Below are 17337 nucleotides of genomic sequence, written 5' to 3' on the forward strand. Positions count from 1 at the left end.
ACTCGGTCTGATCGAACCGAGTAAGCTACAAAAGTAACAAAATGGCCTCTCCTACCTATGAGGCCACAGGATTTCCAGCTGCAGCTTCTCATTTACTGCCAGCCGGGACTTGAACTCAGCATCGGACTAAGAGCCAAAGTGAGACCTGATTTTTCCATGTTCTCTCTTAGCCCAGCGAAAGCTCTGACATGTCTCGGTATTCACCTGGCTCTTTTCCCAATTCAGCTCTCGATATTCCGACTTCAGAGCATAACCGAGCTAGCACCCAATTCCTCGTGCTGATGAGGAGAAGTTCTGCCCAGTTCTTGCCCGTTGTCATCATCCCGTCGCTCGGGCTTTGGAAATGATAACAATCCAGGATTTCTATCGGGATGTATCCATCTTTTGCCGAGATGGCATACTTTGTATGAGAAAGTGAACCTTCACCTTAGCCGACAACAGCACTTTGGCACTGTGGAGAGAGGTGAGCACTTGCAAGCTGCGAGCGGGACTCCCGCAACCAACTCCTTTGGCCGGCGGCGCGGGGCCGTCCAAGTTCCACAACGTCATCTCATAGTTGACGGGTTACACAAGAAACCTTAACCACTTCGAAGCCTTTCCCAATCGGAACGGGCAGGCAAGTCGTGCCGCTCTCTTGGGTGTAAGCTTTGGGACTTCCACCGGGAGTCCGGGGCAACTAGGCAAAAAGTAAGATAAGAAGCGACTCTGCCTTACTGAGATTACAGTGACGCAATTCCCATCTGGGGGGTCAATCAAGGAAGTTGCAACGTGGTGCTGTTTTGGCGATTCAAGCAAAGGCGCGCGAGTCGGTATGCTTGCGTGATCGATTGACCAACCGTCCAGAGACCGTCTCGACTGTTCGTACGAAAACGGTGAGCATACGAGGTCAGAAGACCCGGGAAGAGCTGTGTTGCCAGCCGCTCGGATAGGACCCCTTGGCACCCAAGACAGTCCATTCCCGGGGTGCTGGAAACATCGGTTTTCTGGGATAGGCTTGAAGGGGGAAAAGCGATGAGGAGTTTGTGGGGGGTTTAGCGGAGTTTGGAGTCGGTTCAACGAGGGAAAGTTGGAAATTTGGAGTTCCATTCCCAGTGGCTTTTGAGCTGCAATCCATATCCGTAGTCTTGTCCGATGCACGATACACGATTCAAGTCCCGGATCTTTTTCCTGCCTGCCACCCTGCCAAGGCCAGGGATTGAGAGAGAGCGAGAGAGGACGTTCTGGCCTTCTGGCCATACACGTGTGCGAAGCGACCTGCGTGTTGTCGAGGAGGAAATCCCCACGATATCCCAGCCCCCGAATCTGTTTGATGGACATTTGGGGCCCCTCCCCGAAGTGATATCTGATTTGCGTCATTACCTCGCCAGCTCTGACGAGTATGACGGATCGAACGACGAGAACTGGGGGTAATGTTGCAGTTCCGACGAACGATTCGGATCTCTTCCTGGAAGATTAACTCCTAATCTCCTTTCCACGACTCAAGATTCACAATCGCATCAAGCTATTCTTGCAGAGGCGTCCCACCGATTTTCCTGTCTCACATACGAGAGAACGGACAATCGCAACTCCAGGAAGATCAGATTAGGCAAGAGGAGACCGTACCCGAGCAGACAGCCAAGACCAAGATGTATCGAGTACATCGACGTCTCGCCGTGCAAGATGTACCGTCTACTTCTGAAGCTATAAACGAGGCCCCCAAATGTGCCCAGGGGGTCTTCCTCCCAGCAGAACATCTTTCCGAGAGTCGATGAACTACGAAAGGATCGATCAACGTCATCTTTACCCACACCCTCCTCGAAACATTGGCACTACAGTACCATGCCAGGTGGGCAACACCATCGTTTGCCGCTCTATAGGTACCCTCTCTAGCGCTTATCCTATTACTTCTATTATTCCTTTTCCTATTCTTCCTAACCCCATTATTTCTATTCCCACTATTCATATTCCTACTATCCCTATACCTATTCTTTTCTTGAAGAGTTTTCTTTAATAAATATACGAGATGGAGGTAACAGCAGAAACAATAAAAGTAAAAAGAATAAGAACACTAGGAAGAAGAAGCAGGTAAGTAAGCATTGTGATCTTTTGTTGACCAGCATCCTATTTTGTCACCCGCTTGCATGCCCACCATCCCACTCCCGGTTCTCCAGGGGTCCAATGCCGGTGGGTAGCGTAGTGACGGATCACGGTAATGGGTGGTCGTGGTGTCCGTGGATGGCGAGGAGGGAGGGGTTCACTAGTCAGATTGAGATCCCCAACACCAGGGTAATGTCTGCCCGTGGACCTGGGTGCCTGCCATTCAGTCGAGCTACTTTTTTAGACCGGTGCGGCAGGCAAGAGAGACGGACTAGTCCATGGAACTATGTGCATTAGACGAGATTCCAAAAAGCCGAAGAATCCCAAGACTGCAACGCCAAACAAATGAGCGCCCAGGGATTGCGAGTTTCTTGGGGGCTGAGACGAACTGGTCGGGTTTCTGACATGGGATGCGAGCCGTGCCATGACTCGCTCGAGGTCGTATCTCGGAAGACGTTCGGTCGGCAGATAGGCCGATGTTCGGGGGTTGTGGCCGGTGCTGTGGGTCCGCCAGAGGCGCTAGGACTTGACCTACAGGTTGTTGGTGAGGGCCCCCTGCCGGAAAGCTACTTAGACAAGTTTATGTCAGGAATTTTTCATCAACATCCGATATGGTGTAGTGGCCAACATGATGCCCTCTCATCTCAATGAGAGGTTAGGCATAGCCCCGAGTTCGATTCTCGGTTTCGGAACTTTTGCCTGTTGAAGGCATTCCGTTCCCGTTTTTGACATATTCGTCTCCGGCCAGAGCAGATGTTTGACGTAGTCTGGTCAATACAACCAACATCTGTCTTTTGACTGCGTCCGGGACTCGATTTCAAGATCCCCTTTTTGCCCCTGACATGAAACCGCCACCAGCAGCCTCTCAGTGACAGCTCCAACATCAACACCCTCACCACCATGACACAGCACATGCGACCATACCCACTGGAGAACTCGGGATCCCGTCCGCTCTCCCATCGATAAACCAGTGAGGGCCGGAGTAGTAGTTGGGTCGGAGACGACCGGCGAATGCCCGGTGTTGCATGTATATCTTTTCGTGTTCCTTTTGTTTTGTTGCTTGTGTACAGTGAGAGATCTTGTTGCGCAGTTCCGAAGGAAACGGCAAGTTTCTTCCTTGGTGATCATGAGGAAGGGAAGTGGGGGGCTCGTCTCGTCGTCAAAATGCTCGAATGTTCATCATCATTGTGGCTCTGTGCCAGGGAAAGCTGAGTCCGCTGCTGACTGCTTCGTGACACAAGACCGCGGGCGAGCCCAGTTACTCTCGGGACATACGGGAAGGCCTGACGAGACTACGAGTAAGTGTTACTCGACTCCGAGGATGATATTGGGCGGTTGGGTTCATGCCATCATGTAAGGAGTTCCTGGGAAACGCTGATAGCTTGGTTGCTAGTGTGGGCTATCATTGGGAAGCAGTGTGAAAACATGGAAGAAATATGATAGCTATAATTTCACCTTACGCCAGCCTGAACGATAACTCCACGAGACACTAAGTAGATCATTCCCACGCAATAGCACAGATTCCCCTCAAGATCATAAGCAGTAACGCTCCAGACATTCTCGAACCTCCGAGCTCAACTCCGACCACTTGCTCTTCCTCGTCACGCGTTCTCCTAACGAGGCATCGTACGGAACAAAATACCCACCGACTGCAATCTTGACAGATTCTGTTGGAACCAGCTTCGACTGTCTCCGCGTTGTCTTCCCGGTGTTGGGAGGAAGGAACTTGCCTCTAAGCTGTTCTGTCATGCTCGATAGACGTGCCCAGTATTGCCGAGAAGACTCATTTGACTGCCGCTCCCATCGTCCTGATATTATCATCTCAGCTTTCTGGATCCCGCTCCAAGGTCTGTAATTTGTCGATGGGAAGGTTGATTCGTGGCAAGATGGGTTGAGCTTCTTCTGGTCGGTGAACCTATCGACAAGCAACCAGCGAAGGACCCGTGGTGAGGTAGCTGCGAGCTCCACTGCAGACCGAAAGTCGTTGTGGCCTTGGAAGGAGATGCTCGCGCCATGGCGAACGAGATAGATGACGGATTCCAGATTTCCTGCGTTGGATGCTGCCATGAGTGCGGATCCCTCAGGACAGCCCTCAAAGTCTATCAGACTTCCCAAAGACAAAATGTTTTCCATGGCTTGTATTCGCCCTCTAGATGCAGCGAAGCACAGGGGATTCCTGATGCTGACGTCCTCGAGGTTCAGAAACGTGCGGAACTTTTCCGTCGACAGTTTTCGACGGTACAACCCAAAGGCTGTTGTCAGGCATGTTGCGTTGGTAGCATTCCGGGCCAAAAACAAATGTGACCACGGCATAGGTCTTTCGTCCTGAATCCGCATGTTTTCATTCAGCACGAAGGATGTCATAGATTTGTCGTGAATAATCAGATGAAGTGCTGAGCAGCCGAAGATGTCGAGTTCGAATGGATTGACACCCATTCGATTTAGCTTGATGAAGAGTGCCGGCCTCACGCTGTTTTCTTCAACAGTCTCTCTTCCGAAGAAGAGACAGTGCAACACATTGCGCCCTCTACGATCTCTGACAAGCACATCTGATCCCCTGCTCATCAGAGCTGAAATGACACTAGGGTCCCCATGTTTACATGCTTCGGCTATCGGTGTAGAGCCATCATTGTCGCGACAGTTGATATTGCTGCCAGCCTGGAGTAAAACTCGCACAACAGCTGATTGTTGAACGCTAGCTGATGCCATGACGGAAACAAGGAGGGGTGTCAATCCCAGATCGTCTTTGGCCTCAATATTAGCGCCATTGTCGATTAACAACTGGGCTGTGGGCACGTTGCTCATAGATGCCGCCCAATGCAAGGGTGTCTTGCCCTGCCACTTTCTGTTGACAGCTAATGCCAATGCTGCGGACGAGCATACGCCAACTCGATGTCTACGTATATGTGAGAAAACGGACTTTGTCAACCTTGGACTTTAACTTACGCATAAAGCTTCCCATTTGCTTTCAGATGATCCAGAAGTAGTACCAACCCTTCTTCGTTTTTCGCCCTCACAGCCGCGGCTACCACACATCTTGATTCTCTCAAAACGCTACCACCGGTCGCGATATATCTCTCGAGCATTGCTGGTAATCCTGGATTCAAAAGGGGTTGTAAAATCATCGATAGGATGATGGAACTGTCGTTTCCGCAGGGGTAATTTGCATTTGCACCTTGTTGTAGAAGCCAAGTTACTATGTTCAGTTTCCCAAAGCTTACGGCAACTCCAAGAGCTGTAAGGCCCCCAAATATGGCAGGCATGTCTATATCCACTGTCGGCAGTGATGCAAAAATCTCCTGACAAGAAGAGAGGTTCCCAGCTTGGATAGCTCTGAAAATCCCTTTGGCAAGAGTTGCAGAACGCATACCGGCCGAAACCACGCCGCGCTGGCTCCTATCGTGGTCTCTAAGGCAGTCGATGATGTTTTGATCATTTTGTTGGTACGCCAGTAGCAGCGGCGTCCTTCCATCACAATCGGGTGTCATTTCACTGCCCAGTTCCAGGAGCCTTTCGACTGCCGCGAGATTGCCTTTAGCAACAGCAATATGCAGGGCTGATTGGCCATCAACTGACCTCGCGTTGATGTTTGCACCTCGAGCGTGAAGAAGCTCAACCGCGCTGATTTCTCCGCTCATCACTGCAAAGTGAACAGCAGTGTACCCATTCTCCGATGGGGCTTCCAGGCTGATAGAAGCCACCTTGTCGAGGATTACCTGGAGGCAACCGACAGATGATGAGGCTGCATAGTGCAACGGTCTCATGCCTTTGAATGATTGACTATCGCTCCGACCTTCCCAATCAATCTCCCAAATTGGGTTTCTTTGCTCGAAAAGGTCGTTCAAGAAAGATACGCTACCACTCGCAGTAGCCGCGTGAATCGCTGACCATCCAGAACGGCACGAGATTGTGGGATTCGCTCCGTGGCGGAGGATAGTAGCCGCCAAGTAGGCATGTTTTTCAGACAAGTGGTAATCCATAGCCGATGAGTATGGCCAGATATTGACCCGAAGATCCGGGGTAGCACCGCGCTCTAAAAGCATCTCAACTATTTCCCGCCTGAACCGTGGTACATCCGCCTCGTTCGAGAGATGAATCAACCCCAAGCCGGAACGTGGATTTGTATGGTTCAAACACATGGAATCTGCATGATCAAGAAGCTGACGTACTCTCCAAGTGTCGTTTTCATCGGCCGCTGGCAATGCACAAATATATTCCAGTGCGGAAACCCCTTTGCACCGGCGATGGACACCAATGCCTCGTATCAACAGCTGATCTACTGTCATGCTGTAGTTGAGAGTGGAAGATACTTTCAGAAGTTCAACGGCGCAAAGCGAGTCTTGGAAGCCGTTCCAGTAGGTTGTAGCTTTCAACAAGGAACACAACGTGTCGTCCGTGAGAAGAAAGTACCTCACACTACTACGGTCCACAAACCACTCATTCGAACAGGCTTCAGCTACCGGTAGAAGCGCAGATTTCGACCTATGTTTCTCGTACCTCTCAAATATGCCTGTACGTATCAGACATCTGGTTGCTGCATCGATATACTTAGATGTGCACCCCGCGCCCTGCACGATTCTTGAAGCGTAGTGCTCCCACACCTTCGACGCTTCGAAAGGGTTTGAGTGAGTAACCATCGGTTGGATGAGATACTCCAGCACATCCACAGATGGCGACTGAAAGTCTTGGGCTAAGATGGTATCCGTATAACATTCCCAAGGCAACTTCGCATTGCTCCGACATTGCCTTGCGTCTGGAATCAGCGATTCCAATTTTTTGACCAAGGCCAACTCCGCATTGACATTCAAACAATGTAACGGGGTTTTGTGTTCGTAGTCGGCCAGGTGAACTTCTAGACCTTTACTTTGGAGTAGGTCTAAGATCTCCTCAGAACCTAAGTTGGCAACCAATAACAGTATTGGAGTCTGGCACTCCCAAGCCGTCGGATCATTTCCGCACCTCTCCAAGATGAGTTTGGCGGGTTTAATTCTCCCCCGATTGATTGCAAGCGTCAATGGTGTGTGGCCGTCGCTGTTGCGCCTGGAAAGGCTGCAGCCGGCGCTCAACAGAAAGTCCAAGATTTTCTTAGCCTGGACAAACGAGTCAAGATTATCAGGTTCCCATTAACCAAACCCTTCTCGGACCAGTGCATGCAATAGCCCATCTTCCTGACCAGGGCTTAGAATGGATGAAACGTCCACTCGTGGATCATCAACTACTCCTTGCAACACAGCGATGTCGAAGCTCCAGCGAACCGCATCAAATGCCAACGTCTTCAGGCTACGTACATCATGAGTAACTTTCGAACTGATGTTGTAACCTTTGAGATCAATGAGGCTTGGGGCAATTCGCAGGCAATAATCCCACACCGACTGACAAAACTCAAAATGCAAGGGCGAAGTATCAATTCGAGAGCTAAGCGCTTCGCAGAACTTGTATAGTGATGGTAGACCTTTCTCGGGCCAGAAATCTCCGTCGTCATCCATTATCGTATTCATGGCTGTTTTGAAATAGTCTAAGTCGCTTTGAGTGGGAACAAGACCTTCGTCAACGAGTAGCTGAGCGACCGACATGTTGCGTATGTTGATTCCGACACGCAGGGAAGCACCTAAAAGATCCTCTGGTGGTTGGAGATCCATGCTCAGAAACAGTTTTACGGTCTCGATAGTATGATACATTTCAAAATCGTCCGTTTCCGTGAAGCGTTGAAGCCACGCCGGCAAGCTGACACCTGTGTAGTCGTCGATCTGGAAGTGCTCGATAGCCCCGTAAAGACACTTTACAGCACACTCAAGTGGAGTTCCAAGCATGCATTCGGTTTCGTGATGATCCGGAGTCTGTAGTAGTAATGAACTGATTTCTGATAGTGACATAGTCGCCGCGAAGTGCAGTGGTCGGAAGCTGTCGTGAATGATTTCCGCTATCAAATCAACTGCAATCACATTAAAGTTTTCCTGACTGGATTCAAAAAGAGCTTGAGACCAGATCTTGAAGACTAAAGTCACTACCCACGACGTGAAATGTGTGGTTTTCTGCGGATCGAAGAGCCGTTTCGCCTCGGCTAGTAACTCGGGATGTGTCCATTCTTCTCTAGCGGAACATAACCAATATGTCGCAACATAGTCGTAGAGACGATATTCATCGTCTCTTTGTTCCATGTAGGCGAGTTCCTCACTTGTTGCGGTTGGCAGGTGATTGAAATTGTCGAGCTGAAGATATTCCAAGCATCGCACTGCTAGGAGTTTGTTGCAATGGGATTCGGTAATGTAAAACATCCCTAAATCGGATGACTGTAAGATGTTACTGGTCAAAAATTCCTGGACCGAAAAATGAGCGAATTCGAAGAAGTTTCCGTCATTTGACTTCCGAATCAGACTGCTGCAATACCTGGCAATTGCGTCTTCCCTTATGATGCCAGATGGGCTTAGATGCCGGCTAGTTGATGGTATTGAAAGAATCTCTCTTAACTGCGCAGTGTCAAGGGCTGGCTCAGGATAAGCGATGAAATGCAGTGTCATCTGAACGAATTCTCGTTTTGCTTCGGGAACTCTTCTCAAGATGCGCATATAAGTTTCTGGGAGGTCAGGTGGAAGACTACGCAGGGCCTCTCGACATTGCTCGTCTGACATGCAGTATCCGAGGTGATCCAGTTGACAAGCAACCCAGCGGAACCTAGATAAGATCCAAGTGAGCCAAATATTCGCCTTATCCATATTGAGGTAGATCATGCTTACATTCCGTGTGCCCCGGCCACGAGGCTTTCCAGAACCTCTGCTTTGAGAGAGAGATCCTCGAATACCAGCTTCCTGTTGTGAATGCGCCATCGATATGTCCGAGTTTTCTGCAATGCTGCAAAGTGCCTCCACGATCTCCTCTGCGTGGTCTCCGCATTCATCGAGGCCGTCAACCACCAGGTACGTATGTTCAAAGACTTGAGACATTCTGATGATAATCCGCTCTAGGTCTTCGGAGTTGGCAGGTCGAGGCAGTCCTCTCTCAGGGTGGAGTTCAGAGTAATACTCTTCGAGCATCGAACACGCTTCCTCACTCTGTCTCGCTAATTGGTTTGCCAAGCCCCCAAGAATGCTGACAGGGCTTTGCGTCGCCTCATTCTTGTAATCGCAGAAGAAAAAGCCTACAGCAACGGTATCCGAGCTTCTCGCGAGGGCATGGCCAATGATTAAGCCTGCGAGCACCGTTTTCCCTGCGCCGGGAATGCCGCTCAGCCAAAGTCGGGACCCTTGATTTCTAAGCCATTGCTGAAAGGACGAATGACGTTCAAGCCACAAGCCAGTTCTTGGGTGCCGTAGCTTTACGCTCATATCGTAGTTTGACTGCGGATTGTATTCCAGGAAGAATTGCAGGATTCGTCGTCGCTCGATATCCTCTTGAATCCGTACCGCAATCTTTTTGATTTTCTGAACATCGGCTCGTATTTGAGCTGTCGTTCGGTCTCTCTCTTCCTCCTTTGCGAGATAACGCAGTAACGTCTCCAATGAAGTGGCTGATAATGCAAGGTTCATGTTTTCCTTATGTCGAGAGAGATCTGCAAGCATCTCCTTCGTTTTCGAAGACGTGTACGGCCATATGAGTCGTTTGAGTTTTCCTCCTGATTTATCCTCGTACTTCTTCGTCTTGTTAACAATTTCGGATAGGATTGCTGCACAACCGTCAATGTGGTGCATCCGGAAACTCTCAATGGGAGATTCGTCCTCCGCTTCTAGGGCGGTTGCCAATCGCGACAACATGTTGATAGTTCCCCCAACCAGATTGACTTCTTCGCGGAGATCGCTGATCTCTTTTTCGGCATTCTTGGCCGACCTGATATACTTGGACAAGCGCAGAAAGACAATGTCCGCGAGTGAGAGGAGTCCCGCAATACTTGCGGCAATGCTCAAGGGGTCGGCCATAGTAGCAGCTTGAAGGCGGCAGCAAGTTTCTGAAACCTGATCTTGATCTTCAAGCCGATGTTGAGCGTGCTTTCCGACGTGAGCTCATGTACGGAAACCAGACTTCCAAGAGACAATGTGACCAGTAAATAGATCTCATTCGGTTTTCTCCCTTCGTCTTTAGGCAGCCATGGGCAGACTGCCATCGTATCATTGGACACGTTTGAGGCGTGAAGTCTGCCACTATTCAAGCAGGCTGTGCCTTCGTTGCTGCAGGCTCTGCAACGCAAGGCGGTTTTGGGAGAATGCTCCTCCAATAAAAAACATCCAGCCCCAAGTGATGATAGTCACGTCGTAATCTTGGCGCACGCAGTGATGACAATTTGGGCGAATCTCGCCCCTCGCTAGGAGATGCTGGCCACATACCTGCAGCCCATCCACATGAGCGAGGCATTCTTGTCGTGGTACACGCCGCAAATGTGCGTGCACATCAGATGCTCGGCACGAAAGATCCCAGTCATTTGTACCGTAGCCTCACGTAGCGTGCAGCATCAAGGCCACCGTGGAAATGTGAAGCGGCACTTGATCTTACATGGGGATTCGATGTTGTAGAGGTCAGTCTCATAATCCAAGCTATCATACTCCCTACTATCTTTTCCCAAACCTTTTGTTTTACCAAACTCGCTTCCCATATGCACCCAGGAATCGACCCAAACGCCATGCAGAACCCCCCGCTCCATTCCCCAAGAAAAATGCTCAAACCATATCATAGCTCTCGGGAAACAGAATCGCATTCGCCATCCCAACCAGCGCCTTCTCCGTTGGACTCCTTCCCTCCTTATCCTCCCACGGCAGCAGCCCCATAGCCCTAAGCCCGTCCTCCCCACCCGCGTCGCTGACCTCCTGCGTCCCGGGTCGGCCCGTGTGCGTCGTCTCCCCCTTACCGCCCCCAAAGTCCGGGCTCGGCTGGCCGAGGAGAAACGCCTTCCGCTGGCGGGCGAGGTACAGCGCGTTGGTCTGCGTCAGGGGGCAGGCCGGGATGTACATGATGGTCGCGGGCGCAGACGACGTCGGCACCCTGTCGACGCCGTATACCATGTCCGGGTGCCACACGACGTAGTCGCCCGGCCGCACGGGCGGGATGCGCACGAGGGACTTGTCGAGCTGGAGATGGGGGTGGAGAGCCGAGTTAAGCTCTTGTGTGTAGGAAGGGACGGCGCCCTGGATGATGCTTGTTTGGGCAAAATCTAAAGCCCAGTTCTCGCGCGCGAGGAAGTTAGGAGACGTCGGAGAGGGGTTGCGCGGTGAGAAGAAGGGGCGTAGGAGGAAGTAGGCGGTGGCGAGCTGGAGCATCGGGCAGAGCAGGAGGGTGCCGTCGGCCGGGTTGATGTCGGACATGGAGAGCCAGCCTTGGAACATGCGGAACATGCTACACGAGCCCGCGCCGTTGTAGAGATCTGACGTGACTCTAAGCCGCGTGCTGCTGTCCCAGGGGTCATAATCCTCCCATTTGCCATCCCATATGCGCTGGTACGTCCCAGCATTCCCGTAGCCATCACTCTCCCACCGCTCGACGCTGCCGCCGTCCACATGAGCATTCAAATGCCAGGCTTCGTCACCTGGAGTGCGAATTCGTAGACGATCGGCGTATGCCACTGGTAGGTCGGCCACCACGGGAGCGCTGGGATCCCGAGAGCGCCAAAGCCGCATGAGAAACCGCTGAGCCTCTAAAACATTGGGATGGGCTCGACCCTTGATCTGAGACGGGGACCAGTAGATGCCGAACAAGTGCGGGTCACGAGTCGGCCAGCCCTTGGTGTGCGGATTCTCCGATAGATACGTCTCCGTCTCCTCGCGCCAAGCATGAGCCTCGGACGCCGGTACGACGTTACGGATGATGGCACCACCTCGGCGCCGGAGCTTGGCAGTGAACTCGGAGACGCGGGCATGGTTTTGGAGCTCCGAGAAGTCGATGGTCGGGATAATGTCTGATTTTCTGACGCCAATGACGGCGATCTCGGCTCGAAGAGCTACCAATAAGCGTTCCCATGATTGCACCATGGCGTGCTCCTTGCCGGCGACCAGGCTTCGTTTAATCTGAGCAAATCTCGGTGGCAGCGGGATGGGTCCGCCATTCTCGGTGAAAATTTCGTCGGCACGCATAAAGCCTCGTGGGTGATTGTCCAGAGCTATTGGAAAAGACTGTGACCAAAGCAGACTGGGGGTATCAAAAGGCGAGAGGAACTGAGAAAGTAGGTCGTCTGAGATGGATGAGAAATCCAGGTCCCGCAGTGGTGACGTGTCATCGCCTTGCCCATATTCATTTTGGAACATGTCGTCCTCCATGTTGCAGCGTGAATAGCTGCAACGTACCGGGTGGTACTTGCAGAAGCCCCGTGTTGTAGTTGTTCGTGAAATGGACGAGTTGGAGCATGTTCCTAGAGCGATGGCATCGGGCCCCGCCGCCGACAAGGTTCCGGGGTCAGGATCACGCGGGGCCGGGAAAAGGTCGGGTCGCCGCGGCTCAACGGTGGGGGATACTCCTAGTCGCTGACAACGCTACAGCCGGGCCGCTGTGCCGCCACAAACCTCAGTGAACCTCGTTCCTGGATACAAGACCAGTGGAAGAATTGACTGACAAGTGAAAAGTAGCCGCATGGTAAGGGTTCTAGTTCCCATTTTCCAGACCAGTCTCCGCCTCTCCATTCAGCCCACTTCTGGGCCACATGATGCAACGTTTACCACACCTTCAGGCCGTGGACGCATGCATCGAGTGCCAACCTTAAGCAGATCCATCGATGCGGATTGGACCATATCATCCGGGTTGTCGTTCCCATCTGCCGTGTTTCGAACGAGTCCGATGTTCACCATCCGAACGCTGACCACATTAAGCTTATTACGCAGCCTTTCCGCGTTTCGATCTTCTGAGTGGCATCTTGTCCTCGACTACGTCTTCGGGGCTCTTCTTTCTTTTTCCCGGTGCTGCCGTTTTTGTCTGCGGAGCGGCCGTCTTTGCAGTCTTTGACAGGCTGCCTTTGAGCGCCAGCTTGGGGTCAACTCCTTCCTGGTGGAAAATGACGTAGGCTACTTTCTCCACGTCTAGGGCGGACACGTTGAGTCTTTCCGTGAGCTTTTCTACTTGGATGTTGAGAGACTCGTACTCCTTCATGTTGTACTTGAGTGATGTTTTTTGGTTATTGTTGCACATCCAGTAGTATCCCTCGTCGGAGAAGAACATGACTTTCTCAGAAAAGTGTACCGCGAGAAGAAGCGAAGCTGTCGCGGGACCGATGCCCTTCATTTTGGTCAGGATGCCCAAAGCCGCCGAAAGGTCCGATGTACTTTGATAACTTGCAATAGCGTCCTGAATAGTCTTCTCAACATCCGAAGAATCGTTGGATGACACCAATTTCATCAGCGTCGGACGAAATGTCCCGTGGCGGCTGCAGCGAATAAATCAGAACACTCGATTCTCCCAACCATTACAGCAATCGAGGCGCACATGATTCATAACATGTATGTTTATGCGAGAGTTTTGAGAACGGGGTCTTGCAGCGATATGCCCGTCTGAAGCTCCGCATACACATGTCATAGGGGAACGCGTTATCAAGAAAGGCTTGCACTTACAGCTTCCATTCTACTAGGAGTTTAACGTCGTCATGGTTCATTACCCGCTTCAGCTCATACTCAGAAAACTGTGTCGGGGCCTCGACAAACCGGAAATGGTCCAGTTCTTTCAGTGTCTTTTGGCCAGGCTTGGCTATGTGGAGGAGTCAGGAATCTGCTGGCAAGCTCAATGATACTGCGGGGAAGAGCCGCGATCGAGGGCCGACATACCGCCTTTGGTGGACGAAATGGAATCGATGAGAGGTTCGTATTCCGAAAGCAAATGCTTGAATTCCTTAGCAGATAGCTTGTCGGGTGACATAACCTTGGGTGTCCAGGTCGCCATGATGCGCGACGTTCCTTGACCACACCTGGGATCGCGAGTGACTGGGCCCTCGGAGCAAATAGACGTTTGAAGATTTCCGGCAAGGGTGTGAGTAGGGTCTCAAAGATGCTCCCCCAAACAGAGCTTGACGCGCTCCTGAAATCAGCAGAGAAGTGGATCAGATCGCGAGTATAGTAACTTCTTTCGACGTTAGGTGAGCCAGAGCCCACACTGAGTATGGTGCCAACCTAAGTGCCCCGTATCAAAAGATAATTAGGTAAGGCTTGGGTACAATCCCACTTGTTTGAGACTCGTCGTTGAGGTAGGATCAGACAGCCACAGAGGAGCTGAGTGGAAGTTGTAACTCTATTGGGAAAATTGGGTCCGTTGAAACGAAACGAACGACAAACGGAGTACGGATAGTGCCAGTTATTCGGGCATGTGAAAGGATGGGAGACCAGACTGGATGAAACTGCTTCAGTAGCGACATTCCCGGAACGCTACAAACAATTTCCGGCCCGGACTCTTTCCTCAGCAAAAAAACGACCCACTCATAGTGTGCCGTCGGTGAAGACCCCAGGTGGAGAGTGCGACTAGTACGCTACTGGCCCGGAAGGACCGTGCCCAAAGACAGTCTGGAATGCCGATCCATGCAGAAGCGCTACGGGGTCGTCCGAGGGGCAGCAGAAAAAAAAAGGTCAGTCGGTCTGCGCCCGCCTGAGCCTCTTTTTCTTTCTCACTTCACGAACTCTCACGAACTCTTCACAACCGTTATCGACTTCTTACACTCGACTTCGCTATACCGACAGTACCTCTACCTCCCACAAACATCATCAAAATGGGTAACGTATGTACACCCAACGAAACCTTCCCCCTCCCCCACCGCTGATCAGGGTCCGGTGGAAACCAAAAAAAATGAGGGGCAGATTTGATGCTGACATTCTGGGGGAATCAGGGCGCAAAGGCTCAGCAGAAGCGTGATCGCAACGCCAAGGACGCGAAGCCCAAGGGCTCTCAGCTCAAGGTGGTACGTATTATCCATTCGCAATCAATGTTCGATCTAGGTCCAAGCAACTAACACTTTTTTTTTGCGACCAGAACGCCGCCGCCAAGGACATCCAGTGCCAGATCTGCAAGTCCACCTTCCTGAAGACCACCAAGGCTCCCGCGTAAGTCGCAAACTTCTCGACCCCTCCTTTAACACACCAACTTTGTTGTCTGAAATCCAGCGCACAAACTGACGTTGTTTCTTTTCAACAGTCTCACCGAGCACGCCGAGAACAAGCACAGCAAGGGCCTCGCTGACTGCTTCCCCGCCTTCGTTGCCGCATAATTTTGAAAGAGAGAAGAGACACCGAGAGTGAGAGGAGTCATGAACAGGACGGAGTTGTGAGGAGTTCTAGGGACGAGCATGGCGGTACGGCGTGATGTTGAAGAAATGATGGGCGGAGTCGGTCAAGATTTGGCCCGGGGCATGCAGCGAAAAGGCGTAATTTGAAATCTTGCCCTCTTTATTTTCGGAAAATCAAAGAAAAAAATACGATCAAACGAGTACATATATGGCTCTACAACTTGAGACGTTCGTCGTGGTCGAGCTTATTTGGTCTTATGCCTGTGAGATTGCTGACTTTATAGCGCAAGCTGGATTCTTCCGCCGGTACAGCCGACGAGTTCATTCAGATATGGGTCCGTATAGTTACTACTACCGCAAGGAGAGAAAATTCTCATGGGTCTAGATATCGCTCCCTCTACGAGCCCTCAATGCGCCGGGACAGGAACCGACGAAACCTCCGGAACACCCTTCAAATCCTCCACATCCTTCTCCCCGCCACCACCAGCAGCGGCAGCTCTAGCCTGCTCCTCGCGAATAGCAGCCAGAATATCCGGATACCACCTCTCCCCCACGTCCGGATGACTCTTCACCCGATTCCTCAACGTCGCCTCCCCAAGCGTCTTCGCGACCCCACCCTTCCGGAACGTAAACTCGACATCATCCAGCCTCGTCCCGCCGTTCCTCTCCAGCACAAGCCGCCTCTGCTCCCGAATATCCTCCGGCACCCTTCCAACCCCGACAGTCTCGAGGTCCTCAAAGTCGGCGTCCCCTCTCACGCCCTGGAAAAACGGGATCGAGAACCGCGCGCCCTCGCCGGCGGGCGGGCTGAGCACGTGGTGTGTCGTCGACACGCAGACACCCCGCGTTAGCGCCTCTAGCCCCTGCCCGATAGCCACGACCAGCGTCCCCTCGACGGGCGGCGCGTCGATCCATTCTCCTCGGACGTTTTGCACCTGTAGGCCGCGGTGGTGGCTCGCTTGCAAGAGGTAGCTGCTCAGCATGCTATCCTTGTGCGGGCCGACTCCCTGCCCCTGGATCTTGGGATCCGTGATGCCGAGTTCCTGGAGATCTGGGTACTTGACGATCTTGAGCTTGTGTTGCTGGTTGGCGTCAAAGTACTTGTTGAAGGCGTCGGCGGGCAGCTTGATGGCCTCGGCTATGAGGGAGGTGAAGGCGATGGAGACTTGGCCCATGCGGTCCATGTACTCTGTGAAGGTGGCGCGGAAGCCCGGGAGTGCGGATTCAGAGGGCCACTGGTTTGGGGCGAGGAGGTTATAGTATAGCGGGTCGTTTGGTCCTGGCAGCGGGTGATCTGTCGAGAGGTCGATTTGTTCGCGGTGGTCTATTTTGCCTGCTGTGATTTCTGCCGAGAGTTGAGAGTAGCCGAGGAAGGATCTGGCGTTCTTCATCTCGATTTTCAGTCTAGTTGAGAATATAAGTACACCTGTATCCTATTTTCATAACCAAGGCAATTCTTGGACAAGCTAAAGGAGCGCGCTTACTTTTCCTCGTTGGGTATATCAAAGAAACTCTTGCCTTCCTTAATCACCCTCTTGAATAGCTCGTCGGGGATACCGACGTTCTTGAGGTATAGGAACCCGACCTCCATGAGTGCATGGCGCAAATCGATGAGAAACTGCGGTTTCGTTTCGGGATCCTGTGCCAAGGCGAGGTCGAGGATCGGAATGGACGTGAAAGACATGGCTGTGTGTCTCAATGCTGTTGTCTCATACTCTACGGGAATTAAAAAAATGCTCGAGAGATCAAAAGACAAAAGACAGGGCTAAGCTGCACTCGGAAGAAGCTCAGGGAAAGTAGTTGAAATAAGGTAGATCGTGTAGGAATCGGTTTCTGTAGTGTTGATTAATTACCCAAATATCAGTGGTATGATTCGGATAAGAGGAGTGCGAAGTCGCAGCACCTGGCGCGTCGCTGTTCAAGTAAGCCGTCGTTTGAGCAATTGGGCAACGGGATGGCGTAATGCGGGCGGCGGGGCAACTCGCCGATCGGCTTGCCCCGCAGTTCGGCGCGGCGGGGTCACCGAATAACCGGCGCATATTCACGTTCCATCTGACCACTGCCCAATCCTCACCACCGCCAACAACGCG

The 17337-nt window shown here is 51.9% G+C and overlaps 6 protein-coding genes and 1 non-coding gene across 7 annotated transcripts; 2 read left to right on the top strand and 5 right to left on the bottom strand.

The window, feature by feature from the left end:
* Positions 1 to 2681: 2681 nt before the first annotated feature.
* Positions 2682 to 2768, top strand: BDZ83DRAFT_t2. Its single transcript has one exon. It is a non-coding gene; the product is annotated as a tRNA-Glu (tRNA).
* Positions 2769 to 3515: 747 nt separating this feature from the next.
* BDZ83DRAFT_3725 (uncharacterized protein) lies at positions 3516 to 6956 on the bottom strand. The gene is made up of 2 exons (XM_060502649.1): positions 5023 to 6956; positions 3516 to 4972 (listed from the first exon to the last, which is right to left on the bottom strand). Exons 1-2 carry the CDS (start codon positions 6711 to 6713, stop codon positions 3610 to 3612), a joined length of 3054 nt encoding a protein of 1017 aa, XP_060371821.1. The 5' UTR covers positions 6714 to 6956; the 3' UTR covers positions 3516 to 3609.
* Positions 6957 to 7199: 243 nt separating this feature from the next.
* BDZ83DRAFT_645745 (uncharacterized protein) lies at positions 7200 to 9986 on the bottom strand (the record flags this gene model as incomplete). The annotated part of the gene is made up of 1 exon (XM_060509882.1): positions 7200 to 9986. One exon carries the CDS (start codon positions 9984 to 9986, stop codon positions 7200 to 7202), a length of 2787 nt encoding a protein of 928 aa, XP_060371822.1.
* A 663-nt stretch (positions 9987 to 10649) lies between these two features.
* On the bottom strand, positions 10650 to 12586 carry BDZ83DRAFT_3743 (uncharacterized protein). The gene has a single exon (XM_060502667.1). It carries the CDS (start codon positions 12309 to 12311, stop codon positions 10722 to 10724), a length of 1590 nt encoding a protein of 529 aa, XP_060371823.1. The 5' UTR covers positions 12312 to 12586; the 3' UTR covers positions 10650 to 10721.
* A 275-nt stretch (positions 12587 to 12861) lies between these two features.
* Positions 12862 to 13917, bottom strand: BDZ83DRAFT_746185 (uncharacterized protein; the record flags this gene model as incomplete). Its single annotated transcript, XM_060513224.1, has 3 exons — positions 12862 to 13408; positions 13593 to 13725; positions 13803 to 13917. The coding sequence occupies 3 exons, from the start codon at positions 13915 to 13917 to the stop codon at positions 12862 to 12864; spliced, it is 795 nt and encodes a 264-aa protein (XP_060371824.1).
* Positions 13918 to 14564: 647 nt separating this feature from the next.
* Positions 14565 to 15452, top strand: BDZ83DRAFT_596558 (At2g23090 like protein). Its single transcript, XM_060506863.1, has 4 exons — positions 14565 to 14743; positions 14852 to 14923; positions 14995 to 15065; positions 15157 to 15452. Exons 1-4 carry the CDS (start codon positions 14735 to 14737, stop codon positions 15227 to 15229), a joined length of 225 nt encoding a protein of 74 aa, XP_060371825.1. The 5' UTR covers positions 14565 to 14734; the 3' UTR covers positions 15230 to 15452.
* A 202-nt stretch (positions 15453 to 15654) lies between these two features.
* On the bottom strand, positions 15655 to 16931 carry BDZ83DRAFT_564159 (2OG-Fe(II) oxygenase; the record flags this gene model as incomplete). The annotated part of the gene is made up of 2 exons (XM_060503613.1): positions 15655 to 16651; positions 16732 to 16931. The coding sequence occupies 2 exons, from the start codon at positions 16929 to 16931 to the stop codon at positions 15655 to 15657; spliced, it is 1197 nt and encodes a 398-aa protein (XP_060371826.1).
* Between the last annotated feature and the right edge of the window lie 406 nt (positions 16932 to 17337).

The sequence above is a fragment of the Colletotrichum acutatum genome (genome assembly GCF_030867785.1).
Source record: "Colletotrichum acutatum strain CBS 112980 chromosome Unknown BDZ83scaffold_1, whole genome shotgun sequence".
In the NCBI taxonomy this organism is placed as follows: Eukaryota; Fungi; Ascomycota; class Sordariomycetes; order Glomerellales; family Glomerellaceae; genus Colletotrichum; species Colletotrichum acutatum.

Bases quoted from the DNA above. Each gene is read 5' to 3' on its own strand.
- BDZ83DRAFT_3743 (XM_060502667.1), bottom strand. From the start codon at position 12,311: ATGGAGGACGACATGTTCCAAAATGAATATGGGCAAGGCGATGACACG.
- BDZ83DRAFT_596558 (XM_060506863.1), top strand. The intron at 14,924-14,994 runs GTACGTATTATC...TTTTGCGACCAG, and splicing joins AGGGCTCTCAGCTCAAGGTG to AACGCCGCCGCCAAGGACAT. The intron at 15,066-15,156 runs GTAAGTCGCAAA...TCTTTTCAACAG, and splicing joins AAGACCACCAAGGCTCCCGC to TCTCACCGAGCACGCCGAGA.
- BDZ83DRAFT_3725 (XM_060502649.1), bottom strand. From the start codon at position 6,713: ATGGTTACTCACTCAAACCCTTTCGAAGCGTCGAAGGTGTGGGAGCAC. The intron at 4,973-5,022 runs GTAAGTTAAAGT...ACATATACGTAG, and splicing joins GCAAATGGGAAGCTTTATGC to ACATCGAGTTGGCGTATGCT.